Source organism: Eptesicus fuscus, chromosome 2 (assembly GCF_027574615.1).
Source record: "Eptesicus fuscus isolate TK198812 chromosome 2, DD_ASM_mEF_20220401, whole genome shotgun sequence".
NCBI classification, from domain to species: Eukaryota; Metazoa; Chordata; class Mammalia; order Chiroptera; family Vespertilionidae; genus Eptesicus; species Eptesicus fuscus.
The window spans coordinates 21,939,919-21,961,096 of record NC_072474.1 but is presented as its reverse complement, the minus strand read 5'-3'; the positions used below and the strand labels follow the sequence as shown (position 1 = coordinate 21,961,096).

General features: G+C 38.8%; 1 protein-coding gene across 1 annotated transcript in view; it reads left to right on the top strand.

Annotated features, from left to right (window-relative positions):
- Nucleotides 1-21,178, top strand: part of PLXDC2 (plexin domain containing 2) — a 247,352-nt gene that overhangs the window by 147,850 nt on the left and 78,324 nt on the right. The window contains exons 8-9 of the mRNA XM_054724795.1: nt 2,150-2,245; nt 2,466-2,547. Coding sequence (XP_054580770.1) covers nt 2,150-2,245; nt 2,466-2,547 — 178 coding nt within the window. The remainder of the gene's footprint in view (nt 1-2,149; nt 2,246-2,465; nt 2,548-21,178) is intronic.

The following is a 21,178-nucleotide window of genomic DNA, read 5'->3' as shown; positions in this document are numbered from 1 at the left end:
CAGCTGGCTCTCTTGAGTCACCACACTATTTCTGCTTTATGTCCTAAAGGAGATCATTGTTGGGTTTGTTGACTTTAATCAAAATTGAACTCTCTCTAAGGTAAGATGGCAGACAATTCTTAGAAGCCCGATTTCAGGGCCTTAGTGTGGTTTCAGTGAGGTTAGAGCTACAGAATTTAGACCATTCTATGCAACATGTAACCAGTACAGGTTGCCATACTGAAGACAGACAAAGATTATACCTGACACTGTTGGGCACTTGCAATGTAAAAGGGATTGTTTTGTTAGTTTATTTGTTTGTTTGTTAATCCTCATCCAAGGATATTTTTCCATTGATTTTTAGAGAGAGTGGAAGAGAGTGGGAGAGAGAGAGTAACATCAATATGAGAGAGACATACCAATTAGTTGCTTCCCACACCCACTTGGGGATCTAGCCTGCAACCAAGGTACATGCCCTTGATGGGAACTGAACCTGGGACCCTTCAGTCCACAGGCTAACACTCTATCCACTGAGCCAAACTGGCTAGGGCATGAAAGGGATTGTTTTAAGTTTTTTCATTTATTATCTCACTAGAGGCCTGGTGCATGAAAATTCATGCACTGGAGGGGGGATTCCCTCAGCCCGGCCTGCCCCCTATCACAGTCTGGGAGCCCTCAGGGGCGGGAGGCGACACAGCGATCAGGGGAAGGCAACGCCCACATCACATCTCTGCTACTACCACTGCCGGCAGCACAAGCCTCGGCCGGCCCTGGTTACCTGAGCCTCGGGTGGCCCTGGGTAGCTGGGCAGCCGCCATCCGAGGCTTGCCTGCACCTCAGGCTGGCCCTGGGCAGCTGTGGGGGCTGAGGGGACTGGGCGCCACCATTTTGTGCCTGTGGGCACCACCATCTTAGAGGGCATGGAAGTCAATTAGCATAGTCCCTTCTTATTGGCTGTGGATGCCGCCATCTTTGAGGTTGTGGCAATCAATTAGCATATTCCCTCTTTATTAGATAGGATTTTAATTCTCAAAGCAACTCGATAATGTAGGTACTATTATTGCTATTTTATAGATGGAGAAACTGAGGCACAAAGAGGCTCACAAAGGAGCCCAACATCACACAGATACCAAGTAGAAACACAGAGATTTGAATGAACACACTGTTTAACAGTCTCATGTACTATTAACCACTGTGACATATTACTTCCCCAAGCTTGGATATTGTGATACTTGAAAAATAACTTAAATCATCCCAAGTAATCCCTTACAGATCTGACAGTATTCAGGAAATGCATTTCAGTCATTACAAGTATTCCAAAAGCTAAATAAAATGCTGATGACATTGCTTTTCTGTTGAAATTTACCTGACTCAGGCAGACTTACCAGTGGAAGGCTCAGATCTTTTATTAAAAATGTATTTTAAATATATTTTATAAACAGTCTTATTACTTTATAAAATATGTTTGTTTATATTTATCTGACTTTTAATTATTAAAGTTCTTGCCAAATCTCCTCAGGGACACTTCTGGATATGCTGATCAATTATAAATTCCTGCATGCAATATAAGTATTATTAACCTTCCTTAGATGTGATACTGTATATTTAATGAAGAGCAATACTGATGTCATAATGGTTTCAGTTCTATTTTTCCTTTAATTAAAGGACTTTATTCTAAATCTTTAAAGCACTAAGATTCTTATTTTGGCAAAAAACAATTTCATTTAGACTGTAAAAAAAAATTTAAGTTCTATCTATTCCTAAAGGACTTACTTTACCATTAGTTTCAGTCAAATGGTGTCTGTTTTCTTACCTCCTTGACTTCATATGTTAAAATATTTAAAAATAAATGAATCTATCAAGAAATTGTCTTAGGTGAGCTATGGGTGACAATGAGTTGGAACCCAGCTATCAATGTGAGATATCTGAGACCCTAATCATCATTTTTAACTTTACTAATAAAAACACTCCTGGGTACATGGGGACATGATTTTTAGGTTTTTGTTGTTTTTTTAATAACCAATTTCTTCAGAAGGATTACTATTTTAAATCTTTATTTTTAAAACTGCACCAAGTAAAAGTGTATAATTCTACATTCATTATTAAAACACTTGTTTTATAGGTAAAGAAATGTGGAAAGTTGATTTCCCCCCCATTTTTGTTTTTATAGATGTTCGAAGAAGAACAATTTATGAATACCACCGAGTAGAGTTACAAATGTCAAAAATTACCAACATTTCAGCTGTGGAGATGACCCCACTACCTAGTAAGTTAACATCTGAACATAACTAGGTGGGAAAATGATTTGCAAGTTTGATGATCTGGTCTATTCACCAATAATAATAACATGGTGCTTGACATGGACAAGCATCTTGCATGAATGCAGGGATGGGTGGCTCGTTTTTATTTTGACTGAGCAATCATTATTGTTGATTTCTCCATCCTCCCAATTAGTCTGGATGACTGCATTCTCTCCTGTTTCCTAGCGTGCCTCCAGTTCAATGGCTGTGGCCCCTGTGTATCCTCTCAGATTGGCTTCAACTGCAGCTGGTGTAGTAAACTTCAAAGGTAAACAAAAATAATACAAAAAATTTTTGAATTTTAAAAAAACTTGCTGCTTCTGCTCTTCCATTAAATTTTAAATGTGCCAGGTATGTTGATTATCAAGTGTATGTCTATTTTAAAAAATGCCATGAACACAAAGCATTACAAAAATGCTTACACATGGAAATTTTTGGTTTTTCCTTTACCTGCTTGCTCAAAATTATCAAGAATCATCGTGTCAATAAGGTCTGACATACATTTGTAATCTCTGTGGGGCTTAAGATAGATGATGATTGCAATTGAAAAGTCTTTAAATTGATGCTTTTGGTCCATATTCTACAGAGAGCATGGTATTAGATATCTTTACTATGACAAGGAGAATTTATTCTCAAGCACATGAATATTTTTAGAAAATACTGTAAATATCTCAAAGGTTACTAGCCAAGATGAAACACGTAGTCTGAGGGTGAGGAAGAGAGTGACATCAACTGGCCTTTACAATAGAATGGGTGGCTTTGGTCGGTGCTGTAACTAACTGACTTTGAAACGTAAGCTGCCTCACTTGTCAAAGATGATTATGATTGTCATGTATGGTAAAGAGGATTTTTCAGTCCTTAGAGCTTAGGAGATTCTGAATGATCATTTGTCAGGAATACAGAGTGAAAACCTTTACGTATATTTTGGTATTTACTCAACCATTTGAGCATGAATTTTGTCCCAAGCACTGGGAAAGCATTAGTGAATAGCATAGATGTGGTCCCTGCCTCCCAGGGAGCGTAAGGTCTAGTCTGTCTGAGAGTAAGTCCCCCTCTCACCTTCAGAGTCTGTGATAAATCTGCTTCTCCCTCCAGGTGGAGAACCGAATCTTCAAGCTGTTAGTCAGTGCCTGTGGCCTCAGAGTTTTCTGCTGTAAGCTGTCTCTGTCTTATCATCCTGCTGCAGCATTTGCTGTAATGATAGAGGCATGTTCAGGAATATTTTAAAAGTTATCAGAGTATAAAGAATAGAATGCCAGTTTCTTGATAACAAGCTTCAGGAAACATGTTTAACTTGCTAACTTTGGGCAACCACTACATTATTCTGGATAGAACCGTATTATTTATTATAATTTATGTTTTGTTTTCAATTAAACATGTTCCAATAATTTCCTTTGGGCAATGATTTTCAAATAATGAAAAAGCAAGCAGGCAATTAGCATTCTTAAGAGTAGATTTTAACTAGCTGAATCTCCAGAGTGGGAAGAACTGCTATAAAATCAAGGGTGTGTGGTTATTTATATTCATACTAGAGGCCTAGTGCATGACATTTGTGCACTGGTGTGGGGGGGGCGGGCTCGGCCTGGCCTGCGCCCTCTCCCAGACCAGGATCCCTCGGGGGGATGTCTGCCTGCTGGCTTAGGCCTGCTCCCGCAGTCCTTAGCCCTGCCACGGAGGCAGAAGTGGCTCCCGCCACCGCCGCTGCGCTGGCCAGCTAGAGCCCAGCTTCCGGCTGAGTGGTGTTCCCCCTGTGGGAGCACACTGACCACCAGGGGCAGCTCCTGCATTGAGCATCTGCCCCTGGGTGGTCAGTGCGCATCATAGCGACAGGTCGTTCCACTGTTCGGTCGATTTGCATATTAGCTTTTATTATATAGGATTTTGATGACATTTCACAAAAATTATATGCATGTTAGAAATTATGCAAAATCTGTTTAGATAATGACCAAAGTGAATCTAAAGTGATGGTATTTTAATATGCATATTTAAGTAATGCTGAGCTCAGACATGAAAAACGCCCAAAAGAATGAAGTAGAAATCTCTGGTTTGGGTTGTATCTAATTCAAATTCCAGTTTAGTGATCAGCTCGTCTGAGAGGTCTCCCTAGGCCACAGGTTTGTGTGAAATGGCCAGCCCCTGTGTCTCCCTGGCATCCTGGACACACGTTCACCATTAGCATTTAGCTGTTCATTCGTCAGTCTCCTTCATGGCTCTGGGTTTATGAAGCATATTTGGCCCTTTTACCTACAGCACCTAAGAATGTACCTGGTGCTGCAGAAAAATAGATGAATGGGTCAATGAGTGAATGAATGAATGAATGAATGAATGAATGAATGGTGATTCTGTCCCAAGTGAAGAAATCCTGATTAGATTTGTCTGAGATCAAAGGGCTTCCCGGGATGAGGGGTTTGCGACGCGGAAACCAGGAAAGTCAAGGGAAAACCATGTCAAGGTTGCCGCCCGGCCAGAGCACTATTAGGATAATTCTGGACTGAAGTAATGTTTTGGTAATTGAAGGTTTGGGACATTAGTCTATAAACCTACATTCTACTAACCATTTCATTATGGTTTTGAAACATCTTATTGGTGGAAATATATGTTCAAAGTCCCAAACAAGCCATTTTGGCAATAAGATGGCATCCACAAATTGGAAACTGCTCTGTGCGATTAGTATTTTCATTGAATTGAGAGATTTCTCTGCCAGTCATTGTGCCCAGGAATGTTCAAGTATATTTTAACTTGTACAACATTTTTACAGTGGAGGAAACCGAAGCTACGTTATTTGTGCAGGATCTCATTGCTCTTAAGTGTTAAGTTCAGAACTGAAGCTTAATCGGTGTGACTCCCCTGTCTGGGGTTTTGACATCTGACCTGTTCTTCCTCACACCTGCCAGGCGTCAGGTACAAGTTAATCTTCATCACGGCCTGAGAAATGGTAGACATACTGCTGAAAATTTAATATTTTTATAGTTGATATTGCAAGAAAGTGATAAAGTTTTTACAGGCATAAAAGAATCAAGCCAAACATAAGACTATCGTATGTTATTGAAAACATAGTGGGTTTTTTTTTTCACAAATAATAGAAAAAAGAAAGGTCCCTGGAGAAGCATATGGATGAGGAAGGAACTCATCAAATAACACTACTAAAAAAAAGGCATGAGTTTTCTGCATGTTACCACTTAATGTTTTGTTGAATACCAAACTCTGGTTTAAAATCTAGGATTTATTTTTAGTTCTTCAGCAACCCGGTTGTTTACAAAATAAAACGTGCCTAATTAATTGGTTTAACTATGGCTCATTGCACCTTTGTTTAACTTAATTTCCCCACTGCATTTTATTAATTTCTCCTTTGACCTGTGAGCTTCAAAATTTGGCTTTTGCTGCCTGGAAGCATTTCCCCAGACTTCAGAGCTTTTATTAACAAATTCATAAAAACAAGAGAAGTCTTATCCTTAGCAGCACAAAAGATGCCTCACAGATTTTTCTTTCATCCTTCCTACATTCTCCTTTGTTCTCATTTATCCCTGAATAATAATCAGTTGGTAGTGCTTATTGAAACTCTCAAGGTGGGCTTGCTTTAAGAAGATAAGTTTAATTGGTTTGTTTATTTCCTTTAATTCTTATTCTTCAGGGAGCAATAAACTAAGGTAGAATGTTTGTAGTGGCTTACCCAAAGTACAAAGGAAACTGGGTCAGAGGGATATATACAGAACACAATCGAATGCTTACCTTGAATAGATGACCCACTACTTCTAGCTAAGGATGCTTTTATTTATTCACTGCAAATTGAGAGGACATGAATCAACCACTTTCAATTGTACCTTATATCTTCACTCATTTAACAAAACAATTTTAGTGTCTCTATGTTGAAGTTACAATCCTAGATTGTAGATTCAGTGATGAGCAAACAAGAAAAAAATCACTTCCCTCAAAGCTTACATTTGTGGTATTGGGAGATAGATTTTAAGCAAATAGATATGCAGAAAATATACTTAGTAAGGATGAGTGCTGTGGCAAAAAAGTAAGCAGGGAAATGTAATGGACAATATAGCAAAATTGATAAGAATAACAGTTTATTTGTTGGTATCATGCTAAGCAACCTTGATTTTTTAAGAGACCTTGGTTTCATCAGCCATTATCCTCCAAAAGGTTTTTTTTTAAAAATGAAAATGTATTTTGGTTCTTAAAATAGTCATTCATTCATTTACTTACTTAAACAGTTACTCAATGCTTTCCACACTAGTCTAAACATTGAGGTAGTTATAACAATAACCAGGTATTAATCAGAGCCAAAGCTCTCAAAAAGCCTGAGATTTTAGCTTATTAAGCTGGAAAAGAAATGAATTAATAATTAAACAAAAATGTCAGTCGATGATGAGTGATCTATTGAATGTAAAAGAGCCAGTAGTTCCTTTTAACTGAGTGGTCAGGAAAGGCTTGTTGGAGGAAATGAAAATTAAACTTAGATCTGAATGGTAGGGAACCAGCTACACTGAGGTGAAGAGAAAGTGAGTCTCAAAGGGACTGCCAAGAGCAATGGTCCTGAAGTGGGTTCAGGCTTGATCTGGGGAGGAAAGAAAAAGGTGCATTGAGTTAGGAGCATTGAGGGTTGAGCATGATTGGTATTGAATGGTAGCAGATGACATCAGAAAGTAGCAAAGTATCCTATATAATAAAAGCCTATGCTAAGTGTCCATTCATCCAGTCCGCCATTCTACCAATCAAAGTGTAATATGCTCACGATATGCTAAGGCTGCTCAACCAATTGCTATGATGTGCACTGACCACCAGGGGGCAGCTTGCTGCTGGGGTCCGGCCAATCGGGACTGAGCAAGATGGGCCAGACACGCCCTGGAGCCCTCTCATGGTTTCTCCCCAGCTGGCCTCCTTCCGTGGCCCCAATCATGCACCAGTGGGGTCCCTTGGACTGGCCTGTGCCCTCTCACAATCCAGGCTGAGAAACCCCCGCTCCCGAGTGCACGATTTTCGTGCACAGGACCTCTAGTCAGATAGTCAGATAGTCAGATATAAACAGCTTTGTAAGTCAGCAAAGGTTTTATTATCAGGGTGATAGGAAGACTTTAGATTGTAGAATAACTTAAGCAGAGGCATGATGTGATTTCATTATACAATAGGTCCTTGGGTTATGTCAGAGATCCATTCCTATGGCGTGATGTAACGCAATTTTCGCCTAAGTCGGAACCCACCTATGTAAGCACCTATGTTACTCACGTGGAGCACATACACAGCAGTAATGAAGTGAAACAGTAAAAAAAAAAAAAAAAATTAAAAGAAAGATAACAATTCCTGACCTTCACTGTGGTAAATAAATAATAAAAAAAAACACACATATGTACATATGTTGAAATTATGGAATTTTTTATATATACATAAATGGGAGATGGCGACGTAACCACAAAACGACGTATGTGGAGTTGGACATAACCCGAGGACTGCCTGTATTTTTAAAATGAAACTCTGGCTGTTCCAAGGAAAATTGTGTGTGTGTTTTTGTTGTTTGCTTGGTTGTGTGTGTGTGTGTGTGTGTGTGTGTGTGTGCGCGCGTGTGCTCATGCATGCACTCGGGGTTTGTTTGTTTGTTTCTTTGTTTTGTTAATCCTCACCCAAAGATATTTTTTCCATTGACTTTTTATTTTGAGAGAGAGTGGAAGGGAGGGGGAGAGACAAGAAAGAAACATCGTTGTAAGAGAGATTACATCAATTGGATGCCTCCAGTACACACCCCAACTGGGGCCAGGGATCAAATAGAGCCTGCAACGGAAGTATGTGCTCTTGACTAGAATCAAACCTGGGACCCTTCAGTCCTCAGGTCTACTCTGTCCACTGAGCCAAACCGGCCAGGCTCTTCAATTTTTTTATGGGTTTGGGGTTTTGTTTTGTTTTTTGGATTCTGTGGGGTTTTTTAGGGGGTTAAGAATTAAAAGGAAAAGAAGAATAAAAAGTGTGTGCAATAGTCTATAGGAGGTATGATAGCAACCTAAACAAGGATGATTCTTAAGAGGAATCAGGGGAGATGAATTAATATAAGGTGTCTTTTGGAAGGAGAGAAATTACTTACTAATGGATTAGAAATGAATGGAGAGGAAAAGTAAGAATCAAGGATACTTCCTAGATTTTGGTTTGAGCAATTTGGTAGATGCTGGCACTTGTTTTTTGAGCCTAGGTAAAGATGACACAAGAAATAGAGACTAGGGCAGGGAGAAAGAAAGAGTTTGGCTAGGGACAGGTTCAGTTTGAGATACCTAGCAGGCTTCAAGTGGAAATGTTGAGTAGATGGGGATAGATAAGCTGAAAATTCCAGGAACAGTTTATGTCTAGAGGTTCAGACATATCAACTGTATTGTTGATAGTATTTAAATTCATGGGACAAAATGAGATCAGCCATGAAAGAAGTGTAAATTGAAAATAAGAGAGAATCCAGGAACTAGCTCATGGCATGGCATAATGTGGATGGTGCTGATTTTCCATTACATACATGATGTTGCTATCAACAGAGAAAAGATACATATGAGAATAATGACATTGTTTGTCTGTGTGGAAACTACAGTGAGTTGGAACAGGCATGAGAATGAGTATTACTTTTCAGTAAGTACTCGTTCGTATGACTTGAATTTTTGCCACATGGATTTGAAGACAGAAGGAGGCATCAGCAAGGAGAAATAAGAGAACAAATTCTTCAAAGGGTAGAAATGCAGTCATACTTATTTTAGTGTCCTCCACAGCTCCCAACACAGTGTCTGGGCTAATATAGGAATTCAGCATATACCACTTGGACTGAATTATGCAGATAATTGAGGCCAGAAGTTTCTATTTTCCTGAGAATTGTAATTACTGACATTGGCTTTGTCAATGTCAACCAATTGATTATAGAAAGAACCAAGCTGATGCCTGGCATAAAAGGTCAACATTTATAATTAGGCATGTTGAACACTGGGGAGTTAGACTCTTGATGCCTTTTCCACCTTATATTTACCTAGATCCAATCAAAGTAATAAGGCTGGTATGGGTAAAAATTTGGGAATAAATACATCCTATTTTTCTTCCCATTAAAAGAATAAATATAATTGCAAACCCCTACTGGTGGTAAATACCTCTATTTATAGAATAGTACTACAACATATTTACTTTAGAAGGAATATGGGAAGAGGGAAAGTTGTTTCTGAACAACTGCTATACATTTTTTCAACCTATTATTTCAATTGCATTTTGCTGAGCCACCATGGCACTGACTGTTATTTTCCAGTGAATGAATTGGATTTCTTTGCTGCAACAAGAGAAATAGTATCATATGTGTGACATATTTTTAAAATTTTGAAAATGTATAAGTCAAATACTGACTTGTATCATAAACCTAAATTAATTAACATAGACATCCTTCTTATATAATCACAGCTAGTTTTTAAAATTAGAATGTATGCATATCATTGTACTAGAGGCCTGGTGCACAAAATTCATGCACGGGGTGGGGGGTGTCCCTCAGCCCAACCTGTACCCTCTCCAATCTGAGAGCCCTCGGGGGATGTCCTGTGGAATTGGACCTAAACTGGCAGTTGGACATCCCTCTTGCAATCCGGGACCTCTGGCTCCTAACCATTCACTTGCCTGCCTACCCTAACCACTCTGCCTGCCGGCCTGATCTCCCTAACTGCCCTCCCCTGCTGTCCTGGTCCCCCTAACTGTCCTCCCTTGCTGGCCTGATTCCCCTAACTGTCCTCCTTTGCTGGCCTGATTCCCCTAACTGCCCTCCCCTGCCAGCCTGGTCACCCCTATTAACTTTCCTTTTTAATCTTATCCCTTCACACACAATTGTATTTGACTTCCTTACTGGCTTCTCCGACTCATACAATTTTTCTTTCTCCTTTATGTAACACTTTTTCCTACTGACTCATCATTTATAAACTTTTCTTTCCTCCTTACTTCCTACTTCTGTTCCATCATCCTTCTTCCCATCTTTCTTCTACCCTTCCTCCCTGCCCACATTCCTTCTTTCCTTAATCTTTACCTCTGTCCTCCCTCCCCCTTTCCTTCCTTCCCACCTTAATTTTTTTCTTCACTTCCTCCCTCGGACCTGCTTTGCTCCCTCCCCCATTTCTTCCTTCTTCCCATTCTCCTTTTAAGCTCTACCAGCTCCCCTTTAAAACTTTTCTTTTCTCCCTCTTTCTCTCTCACCTACCTTTCCCATACATTCTTCTCTACTTACTTCCACTGTTTTATTTTTTAAAAATATATTTTAATTGATTTTTTACAGAGAGGAAGAGAGAGGGATAGAGAGTTAGAAACATCGATGAGAGAGAAACATTGATCAGCTGCCTCTTGCACACTCCCCACTGGGGATGTGCCCGCAACCAAGGTACATGCCCTTGACCGGAATCAAACCTGGGACCCTTGAGTCTGCAGGCCAATGCTCTATCCACTGAGCCAAACCGGTTTCGGCTACTTCCACTGTTTTAATATCTATTTACCTGCCTGATTATTCACTATCATTTATCTTTTTTCTTTTCAAATCTGTCCCCAGTACACAACTATACTTGATTTTCATTATAGCTCCTACAGTTCACTCATACATCCTCTCTCCTTCTTTAACTCTGCTCTCTGCTGACTCCTTTATAAAGTTCTTCCCTCCTTCCTTCCCTTCTTCCTCATCTCACCCCGCTCCTCCCTCACTCTTTCACTCTTTTTACAGGCTAATTAAAAATTCTGTGCTTTTCGTCCTGTCTTAGTACTGACTGGATCCCTCTCTGGGACCTGTAGCCACCTCTGTTTGGGCACTCGGGCCCCTCTCACACCTGTTTTGAGGGGCTGAGCAACAAAGCAGCTGTGTCTTCCCTACCATGGCCTGCGCCTTCCCCCTCCGAGTTGGGGGAGGATCCAGCCGCCCAGCCCGAATGCATCGCAGGGACCGCTGTGTTATGTGCGCATGCGAGGCTTTTCTCCTGCTGAGTGCCGAAAGGGGGACAGATGTGGAGGCCTTTGCCGCTCCCCTTTCCCCCGCATGTGTGCTCTCACGCCTCCAGCGGCTCTCCGTCCGCTCCCCTTTGGAATTCGCATGCTTGTGCAGGCACAGTCGAGGCCCGGCTTGTCCTCGAGGGCATTCCGCCCAGGATGCGAGCCCCCATCTGGGTGGGACTGGGCAGATGAATGGATGGGCAGCTGGAGAAAGCCGGGGCCGGGTCCATGCTGCCGGAGGAGGCTTCAAGGTTGTGTACTTGGGCCCAAACCGGTTTGGCTCAGTGGATAGAGCCGTCGGCCTGCGGACTGAAAGGTCCCAGGTTCGATTCCGGTCAAGGGCATGTACCTTGGTTGCGGGCACATCCCCAGTAGGGAGTGTGCAGGAGGCAGCTGGTCGATGTTTCTCTCTCATCAATGTTTCTAGCTCTCTATCCCTCTCCCTTCCTCTCTGTAAAAAATCAATAAAATATATTTAAAAAAAAAAAAAAAAAAAGGTTGTGCGCTTGGGAGGATCTACCTGCGTCCGGGTGTCGCGGGGCCACCCTGTGTGTCTGTGGCGGTGGGATCCCTGCGTTGTTTGCCCGGTGGCCCGTCCAGGTCCCGTGCCTTACCTCAACATCCACTCTCTGTGGTCGTGCCCCGACCCTTGCTTTGTGTTGGGTCCACACCCTCTGAATTTGCATGTGCGACCCCTGGGGGGGGGTCACAGCCAATGCACGCACCCCCTGGTTGGCGTCTGCCCACCGCGCCCGAGAACCGGCCTTCTGCCACGCCTGTGCTGCCCCCCAGCCCTCCCAACCTCAGGGGTGGGGTTGGTGGCATCCCCAGGCAGAGTGCTCTCGGGAAAGGGGTGTTTGTCAGGCGTGTGCACCAGGGAGAAAAAGAGGATTCCAGCGCCGGGGGCAGAGAAGCGAGCCTCACACAAGTCCCCCTGCTGCACACGCAGCCTCCTGCTGGTCTGTCAATATGCAAATTGGTCGTTACTGTGACACCATTAGGACCTATTTGCATATTACCTCTTTATTATATAGATGTTTATTTAGCTTACAGAAATTAAGCTATGTAAGTTTGGGAGGAGAGAGAAATGGAGAGAAAAAATTTAAATAGTGCAGCTGATCCCCAATCAGTAATCTTTTGCTCCTGAAAAACAACAATGAGACTTAAATATACTTTCCTCATTTGGTCTTGTTCATGTGTACTCTTTAACTGTGGCACATTTTGCAGCGTTCATTTTTGACTCTAGTGTTTAAAGACACATTGGGTATTTTTCATACCAACAACTTCATGGAGGGTCAACCCCAAACCCCACAGTGCATTCTGACATTGCAGAAAGAACTAGTTTTGTCAAAAGACAGGGTGTCAAGTTCCTGAGAGGGCTGTACTAAGGGAATTTCAAGCATATTTTGACACAGTATGATTTTCACCTACTTACCTCAGGATCTAGCCCTCAACTAAGGTGCACCTCCACTGTAATCCTTAAAGGGCCATGGAAAGCATTCTGTTGGTCTAATTTAGGTGTAAGTCTTAGTTTAGTCTCAAGATTCTGAGATTGAAAAACAATGATCAGAAACCCACAACTATTGAATGACAAATCATATATTCTTGGAATATATGCCCAAGGCTATAATTTTTTTTAGTTAAGGTAAGTCAATAGTTAGAGTCAGTATAATTGAAATTGCTTAAATGTACCTTTTATATCCCAGACAAAGCCATAGCCTATAACCCTTTTGACATCATATTTGAAGCTACTTGTACTTAATTAACATGATCTTTTCATTTAAGGAAATCTATTGGCTTTGGCAATAAGATCTGAAGTCCAGGCCTAATAATCAAATAGAAGCCATTTAGGAAATCTAGGAGCCCTGATCCAGAACTAATTATAACCTTAGGCTTATTTCAATGGTTTGAGCTAACATAAAGTTCTGCTTGGAAATGCATCTACTTTCAGATGGACACTGAGAACTCATCACACTTTAAAAATGTTAAATTAACTTTTATTGATCGATGTTCCAATATGCTGACCTTTTATCAAGTTGAAATTACTTCCATATACTTATTAGAATTACTGATTATTAATATTTTAATAGGAAAAAATTTTAATACATTAACTGAATGCCAGGTTTAAGTGCAAAATATGAAGTTACTTATAACTCTAACAAAAATCTATTTTTGTGTCTTTGATAGAAAGTATATCCTTGATAAAATATTAGATCCAACAAAAGTATTTATTTATTTATTTATTTATTTATTTATTTATTTATTTTTGTTATTCCTCATCTGAGGATATTTTTTCCATTGGTTTTTAGAGTGGAAAGAAAGAAGGGAGGGGGGAGAGAGAGAGAAACATTGATGTGATTGGTAGCCTCCCACATGTGCCCCAGTCTGGGCCAGGGATCAAGACTGCAACCGGAATCGAATCCACTATCCTTCAGCCTGCGGGCCGATGCTCTACTGTCTGAGCCAAACCATTTAGGGCTGAACAACGTTATTTAATTGAAGAAATGATCATTGGAATGCCTTATTATCGAGCTGCCTAGTCATGACAGACAGGAAGAAGAGGATTGCTGGCATTTCTGATTGATGGCAGCAGAGAAACATTAAGTTTTAATTATATACACTCAGCAACAATGGAAAAATTGCCCATAGGTTTAAATCTGGTGGATACACTAGCCCAAGTCTAAACAAAAGAGATTCTTTCTTTTTAGTGTATTTTTATTAAGTGTATTGGGCATTCTGCATCAAGGAGTACTAGCCATCCAAGGTTAAGGAGGAGCCCAGAATTGAGGAAGCATTTTTGCATTATTCAAAAGAAGTCAGCCCTGGCCAGGTGGCTCAGTTGGTTGAAGAATCATCCTATACACCAAAAGGTTCCTGTTTTGAATCATGTCAAGGGCACATACCCCGGTTGCTGGTTTGAGCCCAAGTGGGGTGCATACAGGACACAACTGATCAATGTTTCTCTTTCATCGCTGTTTCTCTCTCTCTCTCTCTCTCTCTCTCTCTCTCTCTCTCTCTCCCTTCCTCTCTCTCTAGAATCAATAAAAACATATCCTCAGGTGAGGATTAAATATGTTTTTTTTTTTTAATTTTAAGTCAAAGTTTCCGAAGTTGATACTAGAGAGGAGGTCATGTTTTGTTGTCTGAGGTGGAATAGACTGGATGTCTAAAGACTAGTGGCACAGCCAACAATAATTTACTGACTAATTTTGAACAAACAAATTAAAGCTCTTTGACTCTATATTCTGAAATGTGAAATACATGTCTCTAAATATATTTGATTTTTATTTTCTTGAAATCTGAGTGGCCCCAACTTTTGGAGTCCTCAAATATTTTAGTACAGTTAAGAATTGCCACAGGAGCTTCTTAAAATGTAGATTTCTCTGCAGCTCACCAAGAGAGTCAGATTCAGGAGGGCCAGAGTGGAGCCCAGGAATTTAACTTTTTAATAAACCTCTTCAGGAGATCCTGTGTCCTGAGAGCACAATGGAAATAAATGCTAAGCTTGCACATATGGGCCAAGCGTCCTATCAGCTTGCAATAATTATGCCAAAGTTAGTGGAAACACTTATTTGTACTTTGGAATAGAGAAATACTATAGAAAAAAAACATCTAAAGAAAAAAAATAGTTATTAAAAATCTATTTGACATTAATGAAATAGGACTTAATAAAAGAAAGCAAGAAGTCTTTGTATATATAATAAATAAACCAGAAGATCTTAGAACATTGTTTGGTAATTAAAAGTTTTGGAATATCTTTGATTTATGATTTTTTATTAAATGACTGCTACCAAAGTGGAAATTCATTGTTCTAAAGGGACCAAGTTATTTCTAGAAATACCATACAGCATTGTTTTTGACATGCTATGCTTATGAGGTGAATTGAAGTTGAAATTTTTTAGTGCAAGACCCTTTATAATCCTTTCAAATTTAAATAATCTTATTTTTAGCTTGTCCTGAAATATAGCATAAGCAAATGGTCTTTTAAGAATAAAAAATTAAAGGATTTTTTTTCTTCCTTTTGAGTATTCCAAGCCTAGATTTAACAAAAATATAATGATTTTGTGTGTGTGAATAAATTATAACAGTACAATGAAGTATGATATTGTTTTATCCATTACATGGGAGCATTTTGAAGTATATTTCAATGTTGAGAATACTTTTGAAAAGACACATAGTTACTAGTAACAAGGGCTCACCTTTGGGGAATTGTGGGGAATTAGAAATTGGCTTAGAGAGGTAATATTATCATTTCTTTATATTCCCTTTTGTAGAGTTTGAATTGTTACCACATGGCCACAGAACCTACACTTAATCAATCAATAAACCAACAGATGTTTTTAAGAGAAAGAAATAACTATATATGTTAATGTATATTAGGAAAATATGAGTAACTCTTTTAGAAAATTCTACTGTGAAAGAACGTTAGAAAATGACCAATGCTGAAAGTATAGGCGACATCTCTTTCCTCTGGAAAGTTGGCATTTGATTTACTCGCCTTTTGAATATAAAATACATGTAATTCTTTTCTTTTTAAAAAATGATATCGAGCCCTGGCCAGTGTGGCTCAGTTGGTTGAGCGTCATCCCATGCATCTAAAGGGCCATTTCTATTCCCAGTCAGGGCACAAGCCCAGGTTTCAGGTTAGGTCCTCAGTTGGGTGGGTGCAGGAGACAGCTGATTAATGTTTCTCTCCCTCCTTCTCCCTTTTTCTCTCTCTCAAATCACTAAAAACGTATTTTTAAAAATAAATTAATTATAAATGGTATTGAACTGTGTGTTTTAATTGTCTATCTGCCTGTCAGTCTTTCTATCTATCTGTCTATCTACTTTACATTTTTTATCTATGTTTCCTTATGGCCACTGGCCATCAGTAAAGACAGCTGTGAATTCAGAATAGGAACCAGCTTTCTTTTTTCCAAACCCTACAGCACAGATGCTTGGGCCAAGTGTCCTGATAACAAAGTACCACCTGAAACACCAAGGCATTATTTTAATTAGTCTGATGTTCCCAGTCACGGAATGCTGTGTTTGCTTTCCTTTGAGCACCACTTGGCAAAGTAAAGATAAAATCTGTGGAATTATTTAGCATCACCACTTTTTATAGCTGCTATTTCAAGATTATCCAAATGATTGTAAAATTTTGCTTAAGTGTTAAACAGCTGTGGTAGCCACATTTAATACAGTTATAATTTACAAAACCAGAATTTTCAATGAATGCAATCCAACAAACATATATAAGTACCTAAAAATATAGCACAAACATTTTAGTGCTATATTACATATTCCATTCCCTTAGCTTGCTTATACTGATAGTAGATTCCCTTGGAAATAATTAAAAGTTAATTGTCCAAGAATGAAATTGAATTTGTTCAATTTAAAAACAGTAGGTGCTAAATTATTATGAAAAAATGTGATACTTAAAGGACAAGGAAATAAAAATTTAGTTGGATTCTATAAAAAAAAATATGAGTAGTAAGTATTGGAAGAATCTCATGTTAACTGTCTTATTTTGAAAAAGACTGACATTGTAATAAATAAAAGAAGATTTAATAAAAGTAGTTTATGGTTTAATTATTTGGTTTGCTGGGATTCTAATGTCAAAAATATAGAAAGACATTCAAAATACAATATGTTCATACTCAAGCAATCTTGATTAATACTTACGTAAGAAAATAAAAATGTCATTGGGATAGCTTCTGATTCTTTTTGCTTTCTGCTGAAATCTATCTCTAAGAAAAGTTGAAATATGACTATTGCATATTTATTTAATAAAATATATTTTTATATATTTCAGAGAGGGAGAGAGAGATAGAAACATCAATGATGAGAGAGAATCTTTGATTGGCTGCCTCCTGCATGCCCCCCTACTGGGGATTGATCCCACAACCCTGGCATGTACCCTTGACCAGAATCGTACCCGGGACCCTTCAGTCTGCAGGCTGACGCTCTATCCACTGAGCCAAACCAGCTAGGGCAACTATTGCATATTTCTTAATACGAACATACTACTTAAAATTTTTATGAAATTTGTAAATGCTAAAGAATGTATTTTCTGACAAGTCCTAAGTCAGAGTTACAGCTACTAAAAAGGCCTACCCAGAGTTTTAAAGAAACCTTATGATAGGAATTGTCATTCATGAAAAAGTCCAAGAAATCCAGTAACTTAGCAATGCATCAAATAATCCTGTTACTTCTTTAGTTCTAAGAACACCTAGCTGTCTTTTTATATAACTTAAGGGCCATCTAACCAAGCTGGTATATGTTACTAGGGGAAACAAAGAAGGTATTCCAGGATAAAAATAAAGATTTTCTGTTTGAACGAAGATTAGCATCCAATTTTTCCTTTTCTGGGATGTAAAAGGGATTGGCAGAATTGAAATCAGTGAAACATTTATTTCTCCTTCCTAGAGAGACACTGTTTCTTTCACCTCAGCTCTTGAATTTGCCCTTCAATGATAATTCATAGTCAAGGGGGAGCTGTTCTCTCCAAGAACATGACCTTGGCTCCAGCTGTTTGTAATGATAGGCTCTCCTAATAATACACAGATTGTATATCCTAAAATATAGACCACCAGAAAAGACCTCTGCATTGATCTGTGTCCTGATGAGAACTAATCTCTCTCTCCTCTGCACTCCGCTGGCACACAGGTATATTTTTGCTTGTCCAAATTTCCTGTTGCGGCTGCTAAATGGCATGAGCTTTGGAAGTTGTTTTAAGGGAAGGATGGCTTGCATATGGAGATATTGAAATAATTATAATAGCCACCTTTTATGCGCCAGGCATTGCGCAAAATACTTTACTCCCACTGAAGTCTTCTAATTCTATTATTTCATTCAGTCCTTGCAATTACATTAAGAGGCAAGTATTAGGATCCTGTTTTATAGATTAAGTAAATGAGAATTAGGAAGGCTGAGAAGCTTAACCAAGGTCATGAAACTAGTAACTGGTGGAGCCAGAATTTAAAATAAAAAGGTTTTGAACTATGGATGATTGGAGTGATGAAAAACAAAATAAATGCTAGGGTTAAAAATTCTCCATTAGTCTTCTGTGCCTAGTCTTATAGCACTTACAGCTTAACAAGTGTGCGCATATATGCTGGTCAGCAATCCATCAGGAAAGGAAAGAGGCCACTCCCTTGCCTACAAAAAGGGTTTTATTGGCTTATTTACATTAACATCCATTCAAAACTTATTTGAATTGTTGGTTATAATTAAGGTTATATTCATGCAAAGTGCATGGCTGGCAAGATAGAACCTTCTTGAAAAAAGAAAAACCATGAATTGGAGAAAGTAATAAAAGTAGCACATAAATAGGATTCTCATGGGGGTGATTAAATGACATGCAGCAAAAATGGTGTACAAAGAAAATTTTACTTTGTATAGGTGCTGTATCAATCACTCACCTCTGTGTTGTTTTCTGCTCATATGTCAAAAGATGGATCATAAACAGACATCTGAGAGAATGCCCCTCAGACCATGCACTCAGATTATGAGAAAAGAGAACAATTCTTGAGGACTGGGCATAAGATACTTCAGAATACACTGAAATTTTAGTGTGCAAACTTAAACCTAGATTGTCTAAAAGAACAAAGTGAACAAGAATACATAGGTGGTAGGTGATAAATACACAGGAAAACTTGACTAGAAAAGCTTACTGATGTTGAGCACAGAATCTGTGAATAGAAATGTCTGCGTAGAGTGAGAATTAGATTCATCCCCTCAAGGCCATGCTTAGTTTTCTCAGGATAGACCAGTATCCCTTTTTTTTTCTCTCTCTCAAAGGTGTAGTGATCTCCCTCCCTAACAGCATTCTGGGAAACCCAACTATTGTCTAAGTTTTAACCGCTTTTGTGGTTAAAACTTAAGGCAGTGCTAGAATTTCTAGATTAGTTCAATTATCCTATATAATAAAGATGTAATATGCAAATGGTCTTTACAGAGTAACTACCAACGGAGTAACAACCGGATCACAGATCAGCAGGAGGGTGGGGCAGTGAGCTACAAGCAGGTGGCAGAGAGCTACAGGAGGAGGCAGGGCAGCAAGCTATGTGGGGGAGGGCATGGAGGGAGCTACAGGAGGGCAGCAGCGAGCTACTGGCAAGCTATTTGCGCACTGATTCATACGCAGGGCTACTAGTTCTCTATAATGGAATTCCTGCAACAGACACCGTATGACCCACAACCTGACATATTTACTATCTGGTCTTTTACGGGAAATGTTTTCCAGATAAATGCAAACATATAATAAATATGTTGAGTAGTGGAAAAAATATGTTTTCATGATAAATGCTTTTGGCAGAAAATATTGACTATTTTTTAAAGGTTTCATGAAGTAAACAGCGACATTGGAATAAATGAGACAATTTTAATGTACATCACCTAAGGAAACATTAGACAACAAATGAAGGATCAAGTCATACTGATATAATAGTGTTTGTAAAAAAAATAGTAAAAATAAAATTTGAGGGTATTGAATTGGGTCTTGTGAGCTGAAAGAAAGAATAACATGAAAATTCAGGTCTACATATCCATTCTACATATGCTTATATTGCTTTTGCTATAAATATTTTTCTATCTGGGTTAAAGGGATATGCTCTGAAATACTGTCAGTTTCATTAAAAGCAAATCTGAAGAAAAATACTACATAAGCAAGAATGTTTCTGTTAACATAAGGGGACACTAACTGTATTTTATGAAGCAGAAAATTGCTTCATACCCAAATTCTTAAAATCCTTCTTTTAGGCTGCCTTTAATAAGACATAGAACATTTGTACACATGAGCTGCATAAAACTCTAATAGAATTAGCATTTAGTAATTTGATATTTTATATGCCTGACAAATCTGATATAGAATAAAGCAAGGAAATAAGGAAGCAGAGCTGTTTTACGTCTAGAATCATTCCTTAAGTGGAATGAATGTACTAAAACATTGTTAGTAATCTCCGTCAGGACCTGAGTCCATGCAGTTAGAAACAGACCCTCCAGGTGAGCTCACAGATTTGTAATGTAGAAAGAATAACAAAAATTTTAAAAGAAAACAAAGCTTTACATATATTAAACTTATACATATTATTTTTTAAGCATGGATATTACAGCTTAGAATTTAAGAGGCTAATTTAACTATATGTTTATTTCAAAATTCTCATAATGCACTTTTTAAATAATAAGAAAATCATTTCGCATGACATTGTGACAAACTCTGTAAGTCTTGGAAGTGCTTCTACCAAAATCAATTTGCTTATCCTTAGACATCAAAAGATAAAGCTGAACTTATCCTGAGCTGATGCTATTAATGCAGAAACATCAGTTCTTTGATCAAAATAAATTGATAAGATAGGATGATGGTTTTCAAGTATGAATGATTAAGTTAAGCAAATACAGACCACCACATCTGCATAGAAAGATATTCTAATTTAACCTGAATCTTAGAGAAGCTATCTCACAAACGTAATATCTCTGAAAAATATAGAAGTGCATTCTCAAAAAATCATTAAGCAAATACCTTTTAAGAGATAGTGTTCTGCCCTAGCTGATTTGGCTCAGTGAATAGAGCGTCAGCCTGCAGACTGAAAGGTCCCGGGTTTGATTCCAATCAAGGGCACATGCCTGGGTTGCGGGCTTGATCCCCAATAGGGGGTGTGCAGGAGGCATCCAATCAATGATTCTCTCTCATTATTGATGTTTCTATCTCTCTCTCCTTGTCCCTTCCTCTCTAAAATCAATAAAATATATTTAAAAGAAAAAAGAGAGAGAGAGACAGTGTTCTGCTGGTCATTTAGGTACTATTATCTGGCATTATGATGCCTTAAATTGCTTCTTCTAGGCACAAGCAGAGGAAGAAGTTGTTTGTCTTCTTAGAGAGCCATGCCAATGCTATCACATTTCAAGTGAGCTCATACGACTTGTCGGAAGGATGTAATCACATTGTA